The sequence below is a fragment of the Ammospiza caudacuta genome, chromosome 36, assembly GCF_027887145.1.
Source record: "Ammospiza caudacuta isolate bAmmCau1 chromosome 36, bAmmCau1.pri, whole genome shotgun sequence".
Taxonomy (NCBI): Eukaryota; Metazoa; Chordata; class Aves; order Passeriformes; family Passerellidae; genus Ammospiza; species Ammospiza caudacuta.
In genome coordinates, this window is record NC_080628.1 from 1,545,922 (window position 1) to 1,570,796 (window position 24,875).

The window sequence follows — 24,875 nt, forward strand, 5'->3', positions numbered from 1 at the left end:
ATTGTATTGTATTGCATTGTATTGTATTGTGTTGCATTATATTGCATTGTATTGCATTGTATTGTATTGTATTGCATTGTATTGTATTCTATTGTATTGTATTGCATTGCATTGCATGGCATTGTATTGCATTGCATTGTATTGTATTGTACTGTATTGCATTGCATTGCATTGCATTGTATTGTATTGTATTGTATTGAATTGTATTGCATTGCAGTGCATTACATTGTACCTTATTTTATTTATTTTATTGTATTGTATCGCATTGTATTGTATTGCATTGTACTGTATTGCATTGTATTGTATTGCATTGCATTGTATTGTATTGTATTGTATTGCATTGTACTGTATTGCATTGTATTGTATTGTATTTTATTGTATTGCATTGCATTGCATTGCATTGTATTGTATTGTATTGCATTGTATTGTATTGCATTGTATTGCATTGTACTGTATTGCATTGCATTGCATTGTATGGTATTGTATTGCATTATATTGTACCTTGTTTTATTTTATTTTATTTTATTTTATTTTATTTATTTCATTTCATTTCGTTTCATTTAATTTCATTTCATTTTATTGTATTATTTTATTTTATTTTAATTTATTTTATTTTATTTCATTTTATTGCATTGCATTGCATTGCATTGCATTACATTGTACCTTGTTTTATTTATTTTATTTTATTTATTTCATTTAATTTCATTTTATTTCATTACATTTTATTGTATTATATTATTTTATTTTATTGCATTGCATTGCATTGCATTGCATTACATTGTACCTAGTTTTACTTATTTTATTTTATTTTATTTTATTTTATTTTATTTTATTTTATTTATTTTATTTCATTTCATTTCATTTTTATTGGGACAGTTATCTACATTTATTTCAGTTTATCCTATTTTATTTTATTCTAATTTATTTTTATTTTATTGTGTTGTATTTGGACAGTTATCAACATTTATTTCGATTTATTTTAATTGATTTAATTCTAATTTATTTTATCCTATTTTATTTTATTGCATTGCATTGCATTTTATATTATTGCATTTTATTTTATTGGGACAGTTATTGATATTTATTTCAGTTTATCCTAATTTATTTTATTCTTATTGATTTTATTCTAATTCATTTTATTTTAATTTATTTTATTTTATAGGGGCAGTTATCAACATTTATTTCAATTGATTTTGATTGATTTTAATTTACTTTATTTTATTTTATTTTATTCTAATTTATTTTATTGGGACAGTTTTCGACATTTATTTCAGTTTATCTTAATTCATTTTATTTTAATTTATATTATACTAATTTATTTTATTGGCACAGTTATTGACATTTATTTCAATTTATCTTCCTTGATTTTATTCTAATTTTCTTTTTATTTTGTTTTATTTTGTTAAGACAATTATCGACATTTATTTCACCTTATCTTAGTTCATTTTATTCGAATGTTTTATTTTTATATGGAATGGAATGGAATGGAGTGGAATGGAATTGAATGGAATAAAATTCAAATTAAATTAAATTAAATTAAATTAAATTCAATGCAATTCAATTCAGTTCAATGCAATGCAATTCAATTCAATGCAATTCAATGCCATTCAATTCAATTCAATGCAATTCAATGCAATTCAATGCAATTCAATGCAATTCAATGCAATTCAATTCAATGCAATTCAATGCAATTCAATGCAAGTCAATTCAATTCAATTCAATTCAATGCAATTCAATTCAATGCAATTCAATGCAATTCAATGCAATTCAATACAATGCAATTCAATGCAATGCAATTCAATTCAATGCAATTCAATTCAATGCAATGCAATTCAATTCAATGCAATTCAATTCAATGCAATGCAATTCAATTCAATGCAATTCAATTCAATTCAATGCAATTCAATGCAATTCAATGCAATTCAATTCAATGCAATTCAATTCAATTCAATTCAATGCAATGCAATTCAATGCAATACAATGCAATTCAATTCAATTCACTGCAATTCAATTCAATTCAATGCAATTCAATTCAATTCAATTCAATTCAATGCAATGCAATGCAATTCAATTTAATTCAATGCAATTCAATTCAATTCAATGCAATGCAATGCAATATAATGCAATTCAATTCAATGCAATGCAATGTAATGCAATTCAATTCAATTCAATTCAATGCAATTCAATGCAATTCAATTCAATGCAATTCAATTCAATGCAATTCAATTCAATGCAATTCAATTCAATTCAATGCAATTCAATGCAATGCAATGCAATGCAATTCAATTCAATGCAATTCAATGCAATTCAATTCAATGCAATGCAATTCAATGCAATTGACCTCACTGTTACCTTGCTCGGTTTCCCAGGGCCCCGATTGGATCCTGTAGCCGTGGTCGGTTCCGAAGAAGCACCAGGGCACGCCCGGCTCCGACCCGGGGCTCCAACAGCACCCGCGCAGCTCACACACGGCCTGGGGGACATCATCGTCATCATCGTCATCATCATCATCGTCATCGTCATCGTCATCATCATCATCGTCATCATCATCATCATCATCATTATCAACAGCAACATCATCATCATCATCATCATCATCAAAAACAACAGCACCCGCGGAGCTCACACACGGCCTGGGGGACATCATCGTCATCGTCATCATCGTCATCAACATCATCATCGTCATCGTCATCGTCATCATCAACATCATCATCAGCATCATTATCATCATCGTCATCAACATCATCATCAACAGCATCAACAGCATCATAAACAACATCATCGTCATCATCAACAGCACCTACGGAGCTCACACACGGCCTGGGGGGGCACCACCATCATCATCATCATCATCATCATCATTATCATCATTGTTATCATCATCATTATCATCATTGTTATCAACATCGTCGACATCAACAACAACATCATCATCAACAGCACCCGTGGAGCTCACACAAGGCCTGGGGGACATCATCATCATCATCATCATTGTTATCAACACCATCATCATCATCGTTATCAACACCATCATCATCATTGTTATCAACATCATCATCATCATCATCATTGTTATCAACACCATCATCGATATCATCAACACCATCGTCATCATCATCATCATCACAAGGCCTGGGGACAATCAGGGGGTGAGCGGGGGAAGGGGCACTGAGGGGACACATGGAATAAAGAGAATTGTAAAACACACGTGTAAAAAAATATGTACATGTACATGTATATGTAATGTATATGTACCTGTATATGTACATGTACATGTATACGTATATGTACACGTATATGTACCTGTATATGTACATGTACATGTACCTCTATATGTAGATGTATATGTATATGTACATGTATATGTACCTCTGTATGTAGATGTACATGTACATGTATATGTATATGAATATGTAGATGTACATGTATGTGTATATGAACATGTACACGTATATGTACCTGTATATGTACATGTATATGTATATGTACCTGTATACGTACCTGTATATGCACATGTACATGTACATGTACCTGTATATGTAGATGTATATGTATATGTATATGTATATGTATACGTACATGTATCTGTATATGTACCTGCATATGTACATGTATATGTATATGAATATGTAGATGTGCATGTATATGTATATGTACATGTATATGTACCTGTACATGAATATGTAGATGTGCATGTATATGTATATGTACATGTATATGTACCTGTATATGTACACGTATATGTATAAGTACATGTACCTGTATACGTACATGTATATGTAGATGTACATGTACATGTATATGTACACAAATATGTACCTGTATATGTATATGTACATGTACATGTACACGTATGGGGATGGATACGGGTATGTGAATGTGTGTATGTATGTGAATAAATAAATATGTATATATGTGTGTATATACATAGAAAGGTATGTATATATGTGTATACATATCTATAGGCATGTGTGTGTATATGTGTACAAACATATGTATGCGCATATATGCGTGTATATATAGACACGTGTGTATATCTATCTATGCATATATGTGGATATATATGTAAGTGGATACATATGTGTGTATATATATATGTATGTGAATATATATGTGCATATATGTGTATACGTATGTGAATATGTAGGTATACATATACACATATATACTCACATGTGTATGTACATATATGTGTGTATATATGTATGTGTGTGTATATATATGAATATATATATATGTATATATATGTATAAATATACATAGAGCCATGTGTGTGTATATATGAGAATATACATCCATATGTATGTGTGTGTATATATATATACACATATATGTGTATATATATACACATATGTATGTGTGTATATAAATGTGCACGCACATACATATGTATAAATAAATGTATATGTATAAATGTGTGTATATATATACACATATAATGTCTATATATAAATATATGTATGTGCGTATATATATGTGTACGCACATACGTATGTATAAATAAATGTATATGTGTATGTGTGTGTAAATATATAGATATATATATGTATATATATGCACATATGTATGTGTATATATGCACACGTGTACGCACATACGTATGTATATATAAATGTATATGTGTATGTGTGTGTATATACATACACATATATATGTATTTATATACATATATGTATGTGTGTATATATATGTGTACGCACATACATATGTATAAATAAATGTATATGTATATGTGTGTATATATATATATACACATATATACGTATATATACATATATGTATGTGTTTATATATATGTGTACGCACATATATATGTATAAATAAATGTATATGTATATATGTGTATATATATACACATATATATGTATACATATACATATATGTGTGTTTATATATATGTGTATGCACATACATATGTATAAATAAATGTATATGTATATGTGTGTATATATATATACACATATATACGTATATATACATATATGTATGTGTTTATATATATGTGTACGCACATATATATGTATATATAAATGTATGTGTATGTGTGTGTATATATATACATATATATGTATATATATACATATATGTATGTGTATATATATACACGTGTACGCACATACGTATGAATAAATAAATATATATGTATATTTGTTTGTGTATATATATACACATATATATGTATATATATACATATATGTATGTGTATATGTATATGTATGCACATACATATGTATAAATAAATGTATATGTATATGTGTATATATATACACATATATATGTACATAAATACATATATGTATGTGTATATATATACACGTGTACGCACATACATATTTATAAATAAATGTATATGTATATTTGTGTGTGTATATATATACATATATATATGTATATATACATATATGTGTGTATATATATGTGTACCCACATACGTATGTGTATATAAATGTATGTGTATGTGTGTGTATATATATACATATATATGTATATATATACATATATGTATGTGTATATATATACACGTGTACGCACATACATATTTATAAATAAATGCATATGTATATTTGTGTGTGTGTATATATACATATATATATGTGTATATATACATATATGTGTGTATATATATGTGTACGCACATACGTATGTATATATAAATGTATATGCATATGTGGGTGTATATACACACATATATGTGTATATATATGTATATATACATATATACGTATATGTGTGCGTATATATGTTTCTATATATACGTATACATATGTGTATATATATGTATATATACATATATATGTATATATATACACGTTTATATATGTATGCATATATGTATACATATATATATGCAGAAATACATATGTATGTATACATAGAGTGTTTATATGTGTATATACATATGTTTACACATATGTTTGCATCTGTATGTCTGTGTATATATACATGTGTGTATATTTGCATGTATGTATGTGTATCTATGAATATATATATGTTTGTATATATATATGTATGTATAGATACATATACATGCACAGATACTTGCAAATATACATAGAAAATATATACTTATAAAAATATATTCACATATGTACACATATACATATATGTACATGTACGCATACACATATATATACATATTTATAAATATACATATATGCACATATACACACACATTCATGTAAATATACATAAATCATATATACATATAAAAATAAATATACGTATTAAATGCATATATAAATTTCTAAATATATAAAAAAAGCACATCCATAAATTCATGAATGTGCATATATTTCTGTACACGTGTATATGTCTATATAAAATATATACATCTATATAAATATAGATATATATATTAATATATATACATTATATATATTATATACATTATATATTATACATTATATATACACATTATATATACATCTATATAAAATAAAAAGATTTTATATATTTTATATATAATATATACATTATATATTATATATTATATATACATTATATATATATAAAATATAAAAATATTTTATATATTTTACATATAATATATACATTATATATTATGTATTATATATATACATTATATATACATCTATATAAAATAAAAAATATTTTATATATTTTATATATAACAGATTATATATTATATATTACATATATACATTATATATATCTATAAAATATAAAAATATTTTATATATTATATATATAATATATACATTATATATTATATATTATATATTATATATACACATTATATATATATCTATATAAAATATAAAAATATTTTACATATTTTATATATAATATATAGATTATATAATATATATTATATAATATATATATATATAATATGAAAATATTTTATATATTTTATATATAATATATACATTATATATTTTGTATTATATATATACATTATATATACATCTATATAAAATATAAAAATATTTTATATAGATGTATGAACACTTTTTAATATATAGGAAATAATTTAAAAATATTTAAAATGTATATGAACATCCATAATATATAAATATATATAAAGAGCAAAATAAAGATAAAGATAGTAATATAAATATAGAAATATCTAAGTATATAAATATATCAATATATCAATATATAAGTATATAATTATGTGAATATATGAATATATGAATATATGAATATATAAATAGATAAATATATATATATGTCAATATATCAATATTTAAATATATATATAAATATATGAATTCACCAATCTATCAATATATCAATATATAAATATGTAAATATATAAATATGTCAATATATCAATATATCAATATTTAAATATATATATGAATATATCAATTCACCAATATATCATTATATCAATATATAAATATATCAATATATAAATATGTAAATACATAAATATGTCAATATATCAATATTTAAATATATATATAAATATATCAATACACCAATATATCAATATATAAATATATAAATATATAAATATATAAATATATAAATATATAAATATATAAATATATAAATATGTCACTATATCACTGTATCAATATTTAAATATATATATAAATATATCAATACACCAATATATCAATATTTAAATATATCAATATATAAATATATAAATATGTCAATATATCAATATATAAATATATAAATATATATATAAATATATCAATACACCAATATATCAATATATCTATATATCAATATATAAATATATCAATATATCAATATATCAATATATCAATATATTAATATATTAATATATCAATATATCAATATATCAATATATATATAAATATATCAATACACCAATATATCAATATATCAATATATAAATATATCAATATATAAATATGTAAATATATAAATATGTCAATATATCAATATATCAATATTTAAATATATATATGAATATATCAATACACCAATATATCAATATATCAATATATCAATATTTAAATATATAAATATATAAATATATAAATATATAAATATATAAATATGTCAATATATCAGTATATAAATATATATATAAATATATCAATACACCAATATATCAATATATCAATATTTAAATATATCAATAAATAAATATATAAATATATTTATATATAAACATATAATTATATAAATATGTCAATTTATCAATATATCAATATTTAAATATATATATAAATATATCAATACACCAATATATCAATATATCAATAATAAATACGACCATTATATTAACATATAAATCCAACCATTATATCTAAACCTATAAATCCATAAATTTATAAATTACAAATTATAAATATAACAATATGGAACAACATTTAAAAATATGAACATGAAAATCCCAATAATAACATATAAAAATAATTCTCAATTTTCATTTCTTAATCCATTAACTTTTCTCTTTACCCTTTGATTTCTCCACCTTTATTTGTTCTTTTATCTCTAAACTTTGATTGGTTTTATCTCTAAACTTTGATTGGTTTTATCTCTAATCTTTGATTTGTTTTATCTCTAAACTTTGATTGGTTTTATCTCTAAACTTTGATTGGTTTTTATCTCTAAACTTTGATTTTTGGGCTTTATTTTCCAACTCCATTTTATGGTTTTTATCTCTAAATTTGATTTTTGGACTCGATTGTTAAACGTTGACTTGCAATTTTATCTCTAAACTTCAACTTATTATTTTTATTTTAGTTCATTGTTTTTATCCCGTTTATTTGATTTTTAACTTTATCCCTAATTTTAATTGATTATTTTTATCCCTAAATTTGATTTCTGATTTTTTCCTCCAAACTTTGATTTTCATATTTTATTTTTCTGAATTTTCTCTCTAAACTTTAATTTATTTTTTCTTCTCCCAACTTCATTTCATAGATTTTACCTCTAACCTTTGATTTATTGCTCTTATCTCTAAACTTTGGTTTGTTCTTTTTATCTCTGATTTATTCTTTTTATCTTTAACCTTTGATTTATTCTTTTGATCTCTGAACTCTGATTTTTTAATTCCGTTTTTAACCTTTGATTTCTTTGTTTTATTCCTGCTTTTTTCTCCTTCCCTTTTCTGCTCCAAGTCCCAGGAATTTTTTTCCCTCCCCCATCAAATTTCTGGGATTGAATTCTCTGAAAATTCCCTGAAAATTCCCTGAAAATTCCCTGAAAATCCCTGAAATTTCCGTAATTTTGAACCCTGAAATTTCTGCAATTCCCCCAAATCTCAGCTCTAAAATTCCCTGAAAAATCCCCAAAACTCCCCCAATTCCCAGCTTAAAAATTCCCTGAAATTCTCTGGAATTTCCAGAAATTCCCACCCCAAATTTCCCAGAAATTCCCTCAAATCCCAACCCAGAAATTCCCTGAAAAATCCCCAAAATTCCCTAAAAAATCCCTGAAAATCCCTGAAATTTCCGTAATTTTGAACCCTGAAATTTCTGCAATTCCCCCAAATCTCAGCTCTAAAATTCCTTGAAAAATCCCCAAAATTCCCCCAATTCCCAGCTTAAAAATTCCCTGAAATTCTCTGGAATTTCCAGAAATTCCCACCCCAAATTTCCCAGAAATTCCCTCAAATCCCAACCCAGAAATTCCCGAAAAATTCCCCAAAATTCCCCCAATTTCCAACCCTGAAAATCCCTGAAATTTCCGTAATTTTGAACCCTGAAAGTTCCGAAATTCCCCCAAATCTCAGCTCTAAAATTCCCTGAAATATCCACAAAACTCCCCCAATTCCCAGCTTAAAAATTCCCTGAAATTCTCTGGAATTTCCAGAAATTCCCACCCCAAATTTCCCAGAAATTCCCTCAAATCCCAACCCAGAAATTCCCTGAAAAATCCCCAAAATTCCCTAAAAAATCCCTGAAAATCCCTGAAATTTCCGTAATTTTGAACCCTGAAATTTCTGCAATTCCCCCAAATCTCAGCTCTAAAATTCCCTGAAAATTCCCTAAAACTCCCCCAATTCCCAGCTTAAAAATTCCCTGAAATTCCCCCAATTTCCATCCCTGAAATTCCCTGGAATTTCCAGAAATTCCCACCCCAAATTTCCCAGAAATTCCCTCAAAAATTCCCAATTTCCAACCCTGAAATCCCTGAAATTCCCGTAATTTTGAACCCTGAAATTTCTGCAATTCCCCCAAATCTCAGCTCTAAAATTCCCTGAAAAATCCCTAAAACTCCCCCAATTTCCAGCTTAAAAATTCCCTGAAATTCTCCCAATTTCCATCCCTGAAAATCCCTGAAATTCCCTGGAATTTCCAGAAATTCCCACCCCAAATTTCCCAGAAATTCCCTGAAAAATCCCCAAAATTCCCTAAAAAATCCCTGAAAATCCCTGAAATTTCCGTAATTTTGAACCCTGAAATTTCTGCAATTCCCCCAAATCTCAGCTCTAAAATTCCCTGAAAATTCCCTAAAACTCCCCCAATTCCCAGCTTAAAAATTCCCTGAAATTCTCTGGAATTCTCTGGAATTTCCAGAAATTCCCACCCCAAATTTCCCAGAAATTCCCTCAAATCCCAACCCAGAAATTCCCTGAAAAATCCCCAATTTCCCCCAATTTCCAACCCTGAAAATCCCTGAAATTCCCATAATTTTGAACCCTGAAAGTTCCGAAATTCCCCCAAATCTCAGCTCTAAAATTCCCTGAAAAATCCCTAAAACTCCCCCAATTTCCAGCTTAAAAATTCCCTGAAATTCTCCCAATTTCCATCCCTGAAAATCCCTGAAATTCCCTGGAATTTCCAGAAATTCCCACCCCAAATTTCCCAGAAATTCCCTCAAACCCCAACCCAGAAATTCCCTGAAAAATCCCCAAAATTCCCTAAAAAATCCCTGAAAATCCCTGAAATTTCCGTAATTTTGAACCCTGAAATTTCTGCAATTCCCCCAAATCTCAGCTCTAAAATTCCCTGAAAATTCCCTAAAACTCCCCCAATTCCCAGCTTAAAAATTCCCTGAAATTCTCTGGAATTCTCTGGAATTTCCACAAATTCCCACCCCAAATTTCCCAGAAATTCCCTCAAATCCCAACCCAGAAATTCCCTGAAAAATCCCCAATTTCCAACCCTGAAAATCCCTGAAATTCCCGTAATTTTGAACCCTGAAAGTTCCGAAATTCCCCCAAATCTCAGCTCTAAAATTCCCTGAAATATCCACAAAACTCCCCCAATTCCCAGCTTAAAAATTCCCTGAAATTCTCAGGAATTCTCTCGAATTTCCAGAAATTCCCACCCCAAATTTCCCAGAAATTCCCTCAAATCCCAACCCAGAAATTCCCTAAAAAATCCCTGAAAATCCCTGAAATTTCCGTAATTTTGAACCCTGAAATTTCTGCAATTCCCCCAAATCTCAGCTCTAAAATTCCCTGAAAAATCCCCAAAACTCCCCCAATTCCCAGCTTAAAAATTCCCTGAAATTCTCTGGAATTTCCAGAAATTCCCACCCCAAATTTCCCAGAAATTCCCTCAAATCCCAACCCAGAAATTCCCGAAAAATTCCCCAAAATTCCCCCAATTTCCAACCCTGAAAATCCCTGAAATTTCCGTAATTTTGAACCCTGAAAGTTCCGAAATTCCCCCAAATCTCAGCTCTAAAATTCCCTGAAATATCCACAAAACTCCCCCAATTCCCAGCTTAAAAATTCCCTGAAATTCTCAGGAATTTCCAGAAATTCCCACCCCAAATTTCCCAGAAATTCCCTCAAATCCCACGGATTTCCCGCGCTAATTTCTTATGGGAAAACCTCTTAATTAACCATTAAATTTTTGTTAATTGCCATGGAAAATCGCAATCATTAAATATTAAAATGTAACGGAAATTAATAAATTACCGAGAAAAGGAAATTTTGGGGTTAGAAAAAGGAATTTGGGGTTAGAAAAGGAAATTTTGGGGTTTTGAAGGGGAATTTTGGGGAGAAAAAAGGAGAATTTGGGGTGGAAATTTGGAAATTTTGCTGCGGAAATTTGGGATGGAGAAAGAAAATTGAAAATTTAGAAAGGGAGTTGGGGGTAAAAAAGGGAATTTTGGGGGGAAATTTGGGAATTTTGAGGTGAAAAAAGGGAATTTTGGGGTGAAATTGCGAATTTTGGAGTGAAATTTGTGAGTTTTGGAGTGAAAATTGTGAATTTTGGGGTGAAATTTGCGAATTTTGGGGAAAAAAAAGGGAATTTTGGGGTGAAAATTTGTGAATTTGGGGGTAAAAAAGGGAATTTTGGGGTGAAAATTGTGAAAATTGGGGGGAAATTAGTGAATTTTGGGGTAAAAAAGGGAATTTTGGGGTGAAATTTGTGAATTTTGGGGTAAAACAGGGAATTTTGGGGCGAATTTTGTGAATTTTGGGGTAATGGAATTTTGGGGTGAAAATTGCGAATTTTTGGGTGAAAATTGTGAATTTTGGCGTAAAAAAGGGGAATTTTGGGGGGAAATTTGGGGGTAAAAAAGGGAATTTTGGGGTGAAAATTGTGAGTTTTGGGATAAAAAAGGGAATTTTGGGGTGAAATTTGTGAATTTGGGGGAAATTGGGAATTTTGGGGTGAAAATTGTGAATTTTGTGGTATAAAAAGGGAATTTTGGGGGAAATCTGTGAATTTTGGGGTGAAAATTGCGAATTTTGGGGTCAAAAAGGGAATTTTGAGGTGAAATTTGTGATTTTTGGGGGGAAAATTGTGGATTTTTGGGGTGAAAAAGGGAAATTTTGTGGTACAAAAGGAATTTTGAGGTGAAATTTGTGAATTTTGGGGTGAAATTTGTGAATTTGGGGGTAAAAAGGGGAATTTTGGAGTGAAAATTGGGAATTTTGGGGAGAAATTTGGGAATTTTGGGGTGAAAATTGCGAATTTTGGGGTAAAAATTGTGAATTTTGGGGTGAAAATTGCGAATTTTGGGGTAAAAAAAGGGAATTTTGGGGGTAAAAAAAGGGAATTTTGGGGTGAAAATTGCGAATTTTAGGGGAAATTTGGGAATTTTGGGGTAAAAAAGGGGAATTTTGGGGGGAAATTTGTGAATTTTGGGGTGAAAAAAGGGCATTTGGGGGTGAAAATTGCAAATTTTGGGGTAAAAATTGTGAATTTTGGGGTGAAAATTGCGAATTTTGGGGTAAAAAAAGGGAATTTTGGGGGTAAAAAAAGGGAATTTTGGGGTGAAAATTGCGAATTTTAGGGGAAATTTGGGAATTTTGGGGTAAAAAAGGGGAATTTTGGGGGGAAATTTGTGAATTTTGGGGTGAAAATTGCGAATTTTGGGGTCAAAAAGGGAATTTTGAGGTGAAATTTGTGATTTTTGGGGGGAAAATTGTGGATTTTTGGGTGAATTTTGGGAATTTTGGGGTAAAAAAGGGGAATTTTGGGGTGAAAATTGTGAATTTTGCGGTCAAAAAGGGAATTTTGGGGGCAATTTGTGAATTTGGGGGAATTTGGGAATTTTGGGGTAATAAACGGAAATTTGGGGTGAAAATTGTGGTTTTTGGGGTGAAAAAGGGAAATTTTGTGGTACAAAAGGAATTTTGAGGTGAAATTTGTGAATTTTGGGGTGAAATTTGTGAATTTGGGGGTAAAAAGGGGAATTTTGGAGTGAAAATTGGGAATTTTGGGGAGAAATTTGGGAATTTTGGGGTGAAAATTGCGAATTTTGGGGTAAAAATTGTGAATTTTGGGGTGAAAATTGCGAATTTTGGGGTAAAAATTGTGAATTTTGGGGTGAAAATTGCGAATTTTGGGGTAAAAAAAGGGAATTTTGGGGGTAAAAAAAGGGAATTTTGGGGTGAAAATTGCGAATTTTAGGGGAAATTTGGGAATTTTGGGGTAAAAAAGGGGAATTTTGGGGGGAAATTTGTGAATTTTGGGGTAAAAAAAGGGCATTTGGGGGTGAAAATTGCAAATTTTGGGGTAAAAATTGTGAATTTTGGGGTGAAAATTGCGAATTTTGCGGTAAAAAAAGGGAATTTTGGGGGTAAAAAAAGGGAATTTTGGGGTGAAAATTGCGAATTTTAGGGGAAAGTTGGGAATTTTGGGGTAAAAAAGGGGAATTTTGGGGGGAAATTTGTGAATTTTGGGTGAAAATTGCGAATTTTGGGGTAAAAAAAGGGAATTTTGGGGTGAAAATTGTGAATTTTGGGGTGAATATTGCAAATTTTGGGGTAAAAAAAGGGAATTTTGGGGTGAAAATTGTAAATTTTGGGGTGAAAATTGTGAATTTTGGGGTGAAAATTGTGAATTTTGGGGTGAAAATTGCGAATTTTGGTTACCTTGGTGGCCCGGGCGCTGTCGGGGGCGCAGTCGATTCGCTCGGACGGGGAAACGTTGGGGCAGTGCGGGGAAAAGGCTGCAATTAATGAGAGTTTAATTCAAATTTAATTACAATTAATATCAAAGTATTAGAAATGAAATTTCCCCAGGATTTTTCCCCAAAATCCCCATTTTTCCCCCAGAATTTTTCCCCCAGGATTTTTCCCAAAATCCCCATTTTTCTCCCAATTTTCCTCATTTTCCCCCAGATTTTTCCCACGTTTTTTCCCCCATTTCCGCCCCTTTTTTCCCCAGGATTTTTCCCCAAATCCCCATTTTTTCTCAGGATTTTTTCCCAGGATTTTCCCCCAAATCCCCATTTTTCCCCCAGGATTTTTCCCAAAATCCCCATTTTTCCCAGGATTTTTTCCCCCACGATTTTTCCCCAGGATTTTCCCCCAAATCCCCATTTTTCCCCAGGATTTTTCCCAGGATTTTTCCGCAGGATTTTCCCCCAAATCCCCATTTTTTATCCAGGATTTTTCCCAGGATTTTTCCCAGGATTTTCCCCCAGGATTTTTCCCAAAATCCCCATTTTTTCCCAGGATTTTTTCCCCCAAATCCCCATTTTCCCCCAGGATTTTTCCCCAGGATTTTTCCCCAGGATTTTTTCCCCAAATCCCCATTTTTTCCCAAGATTTTCCCCAGGATTTTTTCCCCAATTTTTCCCCATTTTCCCCCAGGATTTTCCCCCCAAATCCCCATTTTCCCCCAGGATTTTTTCCCCAGGATTTTCCCCCAGGATTTTTCCCAAAATCCCCATTTTTTCCCAGGATTTTTCCCCAGGATTTTTTGCCCCAAATCCCCATTTTTCCCCCAATTTTCCTCATTTTCCCCCAGATTTTTCCCACGTTTTTTCCCCCATTTCCGCCCCTTTTTTCCCCCAAATCCCCATTTTTCCCCAGGATTTTTCCCCAAATCCCCATTTTTTCCTCAGGATTTTTTCCCAGGATTTTTCCCCCAAATCCCCATTTTTCCCCCAGGATTTTTCCCAAAATCCCCATTTTTCCCAGGATTTTTTCCCAGGATTTTCCCCCAGGATTTTTCCCAAAATCCCCATTTTTTCCCAGGATTTTTCCCCAGGATTTCCCCCAAATCCCCATTTTTCCCAAGGATTTTTCCCCCAGGATTTTTCCCCAAATCCCCATTTTTCCCAGGATTTTTCCCAGGATTTTTCCCCATTTTCCCCCAGGATTTCCCCCAGGATTTTTTCCCCCAAATCCCCATTTTTTATCCAATTCCCTCCCCAAATCCCCACTTTCCCCTCATTTCCCCCCCAAAATTCCCGTTATTTTTTACCCCATCCCCGCCTTTTCCATCCCCAAACCCGCGGCATTTTTCCCCAACCCCATTTTTGCCCAAAATCTCGATTTTTTCCCCCATTTTTGGCCCTGACCGCTGCCGGTGTCGGCGCCGTCCCGCGTTCCCAGGAGCGCCAGCAGCGCCGCGGCCGCGAGCGCGGCCAGCAGGAACAGCGCCCCCAGAGCCGCCTCCAGGCGCGAAAAGGGACTGCGGGCAGGGAAAGAATCCGATTTTGGGGGGAAAAACCGGGATTTTGGGAAAAAAATGGGAACTGGGGGGAAAAAAATGGAAATTTTGGGGAAAATGAGAGGAAATTTGTGGGAAAAAAAAGGGGATTTGGGCTGGGACAAACGGGAACAGCGCCGCCTGCAGGAGGGAGAAGGAACTGCGGGCAGGAAAAGAATCCGATTTTGGGGGGAAAAACCGGGATTTTGGGAAAAAAAATGGGAATTGGGGGGAAAAAAATGGAAATTTTGGGGAAAAATAACCGGGATTTTGGGAAAAAACCCACGTGGTTTTTGGGGACACAAACGGGAACAGCGCCGCCTGCAGGCGGGAGAAGGAACTGCAGGGAGGGAAAAAATCCGATTTTGGGGGGAAAAATTGGGATTTTGGGAAAAAATGAAAATTGGGGGGAAAAGAGAGGAAATTTGGGGGGAAAAGAGCCCTGGAATTTGGGGTGGAAAAAGAGGATTTTGGCGGAGACAAACGGGAACAGCGCCCCCAGAGCCGCCTCCAGGCGGGAAAAGGAACTGCGGGGAAGAGGAAATGGAAATTTGGGGTGAAAAACCGGGATTTTGGGAAAAAATGGGAATTGGGGGGAAAAAAATGGAAATTTTGGGGAAAATGAGAGGAAATTTGTGGGAAAAAAAAGGGGATTTGGGCTGGGACAAACGGGAACAGCGCCGCCTGCAGGAGGGAGAAGGAACTGCGGGCAGGAAAAGAATCCGATTTTGGGGGGAAAAACCGGGATTTTGGGAAAAAAATGGGAATTGGGGGGAAAAAAATGGAAATTTTGGGGAAAAATAACCGGAATTTTGGGAAAAAACCCACGTGGTTTTTGGGGAGACAAACGGGAACAGCGCCGCCTGCAGGCGGGAGAAGGAACTGCAGGGAGGGAAAGAATCCGATTTTGAGGGGAAAAATTGGGATTTTGGGAAAAAAATGGGAATTGGGGGGAAAAAAATGGAAATTTTGGGGAAAATGAGAGGAAATTTGTGGGAAAAAAAAGGGGATTTGGGCTGGGACAAACGGGAACAGCGCCGCCTGCAGGAGGGAGAAGGAACTGCAGGGAGGGAAAGAATCCGATTTTGGGGGGAAAAACCGGGATTTTGGGAAAAAAATGGGAATTGGGGAGAAAAAAATGGAAATTTTGGGGAAAAATAACCGGAATTTTGGGAAAAAACCCACGTGGTTTTTGGGGACACAAACGGGAACAGCGCCGCCTGCAGGCGGGAGAAGGAACTGCAGGGAGGGAAAAGAATCCGATTTTGGGGGGAAAAATTGGGATTTTGGGAAAAAAATGGGAATTGGGGTGAAAAAAGGGGGATTTTGGGGGAAAAACCTCCTGGAAGTTGGGGTGAAAAAAGAGGATTTTGGGGGACACAAACGGGAACAGCGCCCCCAGAGCCGCCTCCAGGCAGGAAAAGGAACTGCGGGGCACAAGAAATGGAAATTTGGGGTGAAAAATTGGGATTTTGGGAAAAAAATGGGAATTTTGGGTGAAAAAAGGGGGATTTTGGGGAAAAAGCCCCTGGAATTTGGGGTGAAAAAAGGGGATTTTGGGGGAGACAAACGGGAACAGCGCCACCTCCAGGAGGGAGAGGGAACTGCAGGGAGGGAAAAGAATCCGATTTTGGGGTGAAAAACCGGGATTTTGGGAAAGAAATGGGAATTGGGGGGAAAAAAATGGAAATTTTGGGGAAAATGAGAGGAAATTTGTGGGAAAAAAAAGGGGATTTTGGGGGAGACAAACGGGAACAGCGCCACCTGCAGGCGGGAGAAGGAACTGCGGGGAGAAGAAATGGGAATTTGGGGTGAAAAACCGGGATTTTGGGAAAAAAATGAAAAAAAAAGGAAATTTGGGGGAAAAATATTCGGGATTTTGGGAAAAAAATGGAAATTTGGGGGAAAAAAAACCCTGGATTTTGGGGGAGACAAACGGGAACAGCGCCGCCTCCAGGAGGGAGAGGGAACTGCAGGGAGGGAAAAGAATCCGATTTTGGGAAAAAATGGAAATTTGGGGGAAAGGAGAGGAAATTTGGGGAAAAAAAGGGATTTGGGGGAAAAAAAGGGGATTTTGGGAAAAAATGGAAATTTGGGGGAAAAAATAATCGGGATTTTGGGGCAAAAATAATCGGGATTTTAGGGGAAAAATAATTGGGATTTGGGGAGAAAATAATCGGGATTTTGGGGGAAAAATAATTGGGATTTTGGGAAAAATAATTGGGATTTGGGGGGAAAATTAATCGGGATTTTAGGGGAAAAAATAAAGGGGATTTGGGGAAAAATAATCGGGATTTTAGGGGAAAACTAATTGGGATTTGGGAAAAATAATTGGGATTTGGGGGGAAAAATAATCGGGATTTTGGGAAAAATAATCGGGATTTTGGGGGAAAAAATAATTGGGATTTGGGGGAAAAATAACCGGGATGTTGAGAAAAAATAATTGGGATTTTGGGAAAAATAATTGGGATTTTGGGGGAAAATAAATGGGATTTTAGGGGAAAAAATAAAGGGGATTTGGGGGGAAACTAATCGGGATTTGGGGAAAAATAATCGGGATTTTAGGGGAAAACTAATTGGGATTTGGGAAAAATAATTGGGATTTGGGGGGAAAAATAATCGGGATTTTGGGAAAAATAATCGGGATTTTGGGGAAAAAAATAATTGGGATTTGGGGGAAAAATAACCGGGATGTTGAGAAAAAATAATTGGGATTTTGGGAAAAATAATTGGGATTTTGGGGGAAAATAAATGGGATTTTAGGGGAAAAAATAAAGGGGATTTGGGGGGAAACTAATCGGGATTTGGGGAAAAATAATCGGGATTTTAGGGGAAAACTAACTGGGATTTTGGGAAAAATAATTGGGATTTGGGGGGGAAAAATAATCGGGATTTGGGGGAAAAATAATTGGGATTTGGGGGGAAAAATAATTGGGATTTTGGGAAAAATAATTGGGATTTGGGGGAAAAATAATCGGGATTTTGGGGGAAAATAATCGGGATTTTAGGGGAAAAAATAAATGGGATTTGGGGGAAAATTTAATCGGGATTTTGGGAAAATAATCGCGATATTAGGCGAAAAATAATCGGGATTTTAGGGGAAAAAATAAAGGGGATTTGGCGGGAAAATAATCGGGATTTTGGGAGAAATAATTGGGATTTGGGGGGAAAAATAATCGGGATTTTAGGGGAAAAATTAATCGGGATTTTGCAAAAAATATCGGGATTTTAGGGGAAAAATAATCGGGATTTTGGGAAAATAATCGGGATTTAAGGGGAAAAAAAAGGGGGATTTGGGGGAAAAATTAATCGGGATTTTGGGGCAAAAATAATCGGGATTTTGGGGGGAAAATAATCGAGATTTGGGGAGAAATAATTGGGATTTGGGGAGAAAATAATCGGGATTTTAGGGGAGAAATTAATCGGGATTTTAGTGGAAAAAATAAAGGGGATTTGGGGGAAAAATAATCGGGATTTTGGGAAAATAATCGGGATTTTAGGGGAAAAATTAATCGGGATTTTGGGAAAATAATCGGGATTTTAGGGGGAAAAATAATCAGGATTTTGGGAAAATAATCGGGATTTGAGGAAAAAATAAAGGGGATTTGGGGGCAAAAATAATCAGGATTTTGGGAGAAATAATTGGGATTTTAGGGGAAAAATAATTGGGATTTTGGGGGAAAAATAATCGGGATTTGGGGGGAAAATAATCGGGACTTTGGGAAAAATTAATCGGGATTTTGGGAAAAATAATCGGGATTTTAGGGGGAAATAATCGGGATTTGGGGGGAAATAATTGGGATTTGAGGAGAAAATAATCGGGATTTTGGGGGGAAAAATAATCGGGATTTTGGGAAAATAATCGGGATTTTGGGAAAATAATCGGGATTTGGGGAAAAATAATCGGGATTTTAGGGGAAAAAATAAAGGGGATTTTTGGGAAAAATAATCGGGATTTGGGGAAAAATAATTGGGATTTTGGGAGAAATAATTGGGAGTTTAGGGGGAAAATAATCGGGATTTTAGGGGGAAAAAAATCGGGATTTTGGGAAAAATAATTGGGATTTGGGGGCAAAAATAATCGGGATTTTGGGAAAAATAATTGGGATTTTAGGGGAAAAATTAATCGGGATTTTAGAGGAAAAAATAAAGGGGATTTGGGGGAAAAATAACCGGGATTTTAGGGGGAAAAAAATCGGGATTTGGGGGGAAAAATAATTGGGATTTTGGGAGAAATAATTGGGATTTGGGGGGGGAAATAATCGGGATTTTGGGGGAAAATAATCGGGATTTTGGGAAAATAATCGGGATTTTAGGGGAAAAAAAAAAGGGGATTTGGGGGAAAAATTAATCGGGATTTTAGGGGGAAAAATAATCAGGATTTTGGGAAAATAATCGGGATTTTGGGGGGAAAATAATCGGGATTTGGGGAAAAAATAAAGGGGATTTGGGGGCAAAAATAATCAGGATTTTGGGAGAAATAATTGGGATTTTGGGGGAAAAATAATCGGGATTTTAGGGGAAAAATAATCGGGATTTGGGGGGAAATAATTGGGATTTGAGGAGAAAATAATCGGGATTTTGGGGGGAAAAATAATCGGGATTTTGGGAAAATAATCGGGATTTTGGGGGGAAAATAATCGGGATTTGGGGAAAAATAATCGGGATTTTAGGGGAAAAAATAAAGGGGATTTGGGGGAAAAATAATCAGGATTTTGGGAGAAATAATTGGGATTTGGGGGGAAAAATAATCGGGATTTTAGGGGAAAAATTAATCGGGATTTTGGGAAAAATAAATGGGATTTTGGGGGGAAAATAATCGGGATTTTAGGGGAAAAAATAAAGGGGATTTGGGGGAAAAATAATCAGGCTTTTGGGAGAAATAATTGGGATTTGGGGGGAAAAATAATCGGGATTTTAGGAGAAAAATTAATCGGGATTTTGCAAAAAATATCGGGATTTTAGGGGAAAAATAATCGGGATTTTGGGAAAATAATCGGGATTTAAGGGGAAAAAAAAAGGGGATTTGGGGGAAAAATTAATCGGGATTTTGGGGCAAAAATAATCGGGATTTTGGGGGGAAAATAATCGAGATTTGGGGAGAAATAATTGGGATTTGGGGAGAAAATAATCGGGATTTTGGGGGGAAAATAATCGGGATTTTGGGGGGAAAATAATCGGGATTTGGGGAGAAAATAATCGGGATTTTGGGGGAAAAATAATCGGGATTTTGGGAAAATCATCGGGATTTGGGGGGAAAATAATCGGGATTTGGGGAAAAATAATCGGGATTTTAGGGGAAAAAATAAAGGGGATTTGGGGGAAAAATAATCAGGATTTTGGGAGAAATAATTGGGATTTGGGGGGAAAAATAATCGGGATTTTGGGAAAAATAATCGGGATTTTGGGAAAAATAAATGGGATTTGAGGAGAAAATAATCGGGATTTGGGGCGTAAAATAATAAGGATTTTGGGAAAATAATCGGGATTTTGGGGGGAAAATAAATGGGATTTGGGGAAAAATAATCGGGATTTTAGGGGAAAAAATAAAGGGGATTTGGGGGAAAACTAATTGGGATTGGGGGAAAAATAATTGGGATTTTGGGAAAAAAATCAGGATTTTGGGAGAAATAATTGGGATTTGGGGGGAAAATAATTGGGATTTTGGGAAAAATAATCGGGATTTTGGGGGGAAAATAATCGGGATTTGGGGGAAAATAATTGGGATTTGGAGGGAAAATTAATCGGGATTTTAGGGGAAAAATAATTGGGGTTTTTGGGGAAAGATAATTGGGATTTGGGGGGAAAATAATCGGGATTTGGGGGAAAAAATAAATGGGATTTAGGGGAAAAATAATTGGGATTTTGGAAAAGAATTGGGTTTGGGATGAGAAATCAGAAATTTCAGAATAATGCAATTGCAGCACAAGTTATTATAATAAAGGTATAATTTAAATATTAATCTCTATTTTTTATTTTGTTTTCATTTTAATTTAATTTTTTATTTATTCTTATTTTTATTTTTTATTCTTTATTTATTCCTATTTTTATTTTTACTCTATATCTATATAATATAAAACCAAAATATTTGTAAATTTATAAAATTAAAAAATACTTTTAATTTTAATTTGAATATTAATTTATATTTGTTTTGTTTTGTTTTAATTTCTGTTTTGGTTTTTTAATATTTATTTTATTTTATTTCCAGTCTAATTTAATTTTTTAAATTTTGTTTTTATATTTATTTTCAAAAAATTTATTTAAATCTAAATTTAAGCTTTAATTTATTTTTAATTTCATTTAATTTTTTAAATTTGTTTTTTATTTTAATTTTTATTGTTTTGTTTATTTGTATTTTTATTTCTATTTTGTTTTTGTCTTTATATTTTTAATTTGTATTTTTCTTCAATTTTAATTTTAATATTTTATATTTTTTATTAATTTTTAAAATGTTTTTATATTTCATGTCAAAAATTTATTTAAATTTAAATTTAAGCTCTAATTTATTTTAAATTTAATTTCATTTTTTAAATTTGATTTTTATTGTTTTGTTTATTTGTATTTTTATTTCTATTTTGTTTTTGTCTTTATATTTTTAATTTGTCTTTTCCTTCAGTTTTAATTTTAATATCTTTTTCATTAATTTTTAAAATTTTCTTTTTATATTTCCTTTCAAAACATTTATTTAAATTTAAATTTAAACTTTATTTTTAATTTAATTTCATTTTTAAAATTTTATTTTTTTGTTTTGTTTATTTGTATTTTTATTTCTATTTTATTTTTGTCTTTATATTTTTAATTTGTGGTTTCCTTCAATTTTAATTTTAATATTTTTTTCATTAATTTTTAAAATTTTCTTTTTATATTTCCTTTCAAAAAACTTATTTACATTTAAATTTAAACTTTATTTTTAATTTAATTTCATTTTTTAAATTTTATTTTTTTTGTTTTGTTTTGTTTATTTGTATTTTTATTTCGATTTTATTTTATATTTATTATTATTATTTTATTTATGTTTATTATTATATTTTTAATTTGTGTTTTCCTTCAATTTTAATTTTAATTTCTTTTTATTTCTTTTAATTTTTTAGTTTAAATTTAATTCATTTTAACATTAGCTCTTATGTTTCATTTCCATTTTTAAATTTGTTTTATTTTTTCATTTTTATCTTTGCTCGTTTCTGTTTTTTATTTCTATTTCATTTTCACCTTTATATTTTTAATCCTCATTTTTCTCTAAATTTCCGCTTCAATTTTTCAAATCCAAATTTCTCTTTAAGTTCATTTTTAATTTCAATTTCCATTTCATTTCCATTTCGATTTGATTTCGCTCTCACCCCCAGCTCCGTCTCTCCGCTCCCATCCTTGGCTCCGATCTCCCGGAACGTTCCGGAAGCGCCGGGAACCCCCCGGGCTTTTATCCGGCCCCGGCCCCGCCCCCGGGGCCAAATTCCAACTTTTTAATGGAATTCCGCGGCAATTTATGACCTTTTATGGCTTTAATGCCCATATATGGAATTTATTGCCTTTTATGGCATTTATGACCATATATGGAATTTATGACCTTTTATGGAATTTATTGCCTTTTATGGCATTTATGACCTTATATGGATTAAATGTCCATTTCTGTTTTTACGAACTTTTACAAACTTATATGAGATTTATGCCCATTCATGGATTTTTGACCTTTTAGGGCTTTAATGCCCATATATGGAATTTATTGCCTTTTATGGCATTTATGCCCATATATGGAATTTATGCCCTTATATGGATTAAATGCCTTTTCATGGGCTTAATGTCCATTTTTTTTTTTTAATAAACTTTTACAAACTTATATGAGATTTATGCCCATTCATGGATTTTTGACCTTTTAGGGCTTTAATGCCCATATATGGAATTTATTGCCTTTTATGGCATTTATGCCCATATATGGAATTTATGCCCTTATATGGATTAAATGTCCTTTCATGGGTTTAATGTCCATTTCTGTTTTTACGAACTTTTACAAACTTATATGAGATTTATGCCCATTTATGGATTTTTGACCTTTTAGGGCTTTAATGCCCATATATGGAATTTATTGCCTTTTTTGGCATTTATGCCCATATATGGAATTTATGACCTTTTATGGAATTTATTGCCTTTTATGGCATTTATGACCTTATATGGATTAAATGTCCATTTCGGTTTTTACGAACTTTTACAAACTTTTATGAGATTTATGCCCTTTTATGGATTTTTGACCTTTTATGGCATTTATTACCATATATGGAATTTATTGCCTTTTATGGAATTTATTGCCTTTTATGGCATTTATGCCCATATATGGAATTTATTGCCTTTTATGGCATTTATGCCCTTATATGGATTAAATGTCCTTTCATGGGGTTAATGTCCATTTCTGTTTTTACCACCTTTTACAAACTTATATGAGATTTATGCCCTTTTATGGATTTTTGACCTCTTATGGTGGTTTTATTTGGGGTCTCCAGGTTGGATTTTGGGGTCTCCAGGTTGGATTTTGGGGTCTCCAGGTTGGATTTTGGAGTTTCTGGTTTTATTTGGGGTCTCCAGGTTGGATTTTGGGGTTTCTGGTTGGATTTTGGGGTCCCACGTTGGATTTCGGCGACTCCGGGGTGCATTTGGGGGGTTCCTGCTTTTTGTAGGTCCCCGGATGGATTTGGGGTGTTTTAGGATGGATTTGGGGTTTCAGGGTGGATTTGGGGTGTTTTAGGATGGATTTGGGGTGTTTTAGGATGGATTTTGGGGTGTTTTAGGGTGGATTTGGGGTTTCAGGGTGGATTTGGGGTGTTTTAGGATGGATTTTGGGGTTTTAGGATGGAATTTGGGGTGTTTTAGGATGGATTTGGGGTGTTTTAGGGTGGATTTGGGGTGTTTTAGGATGGATTTTGGGGTGTTTTAGGGTGGATTTGGGGTTTTAGGGTGGATTTGGGGTTTTAGGGTGGATTTGGGGTGTTTCAGGATGGATTTGGGGTTTCAGGATGGATTTGGGGGGTTCCAGGTTGGAATTTGGGGAGTTTCAGGATGGATTTGGGGTGTTTTAGGATG

At 32.3% G+C, this 24,875-nt stretch overlaps 1 protein-coding gene across 1 annotated transcript in view; it reads right to left on the reverse strand.

Moving 5' to 3' along the window:
• LOC131570579 (sucrase-isomaltase, intestinal-like) overlaps positions 1-23,169 on the reverse strand; it is a 151,443-nt gene extending 128,274 nt beyond the window's left edge. Inside the window, exons 1-10 of the mRNA XM_058822943.1 lie at positions 23,144-23,169; positions 16,992-17,045; positions 16,635-16,688; positions 16,093-16,146; positions 15,676-15,788; positions 14,240-14,316; positions 3,256-3,329; positions 2,944-3,168; positions 2,631-2,820; positions 2,353-2,473 (exon numbers count right to left, since the gene is read on the reverse strand). Coding sequence (XP_058678926.1) covers positions 2,353-2,473; positions 2,631-2,820; positions 2,944-3,168; positions 3,256-3,329; positions 14,240-14,316; positions 15,676-15,788; positions 16,093-16,146; positions 16,635-16,688; positions 16,992-17,045; positions 23,144-23,169 — 988 coding nt within the window. The remainder of the gene's footprint in view (positions 1-2,352; positions 2,474-2,630; positions 2,821-2,943; positions 3,169-3,255; positions 3,330-14,239; positions 14,317-15,675; positions 15,789-16,092; positions 16,147-16,634; positions 16,689-16,991; positions 17,046-23,143) is intronic.
• Between the last annotated feature and the right edge of the window lie 1,706 nt (positions 23,170-24,875).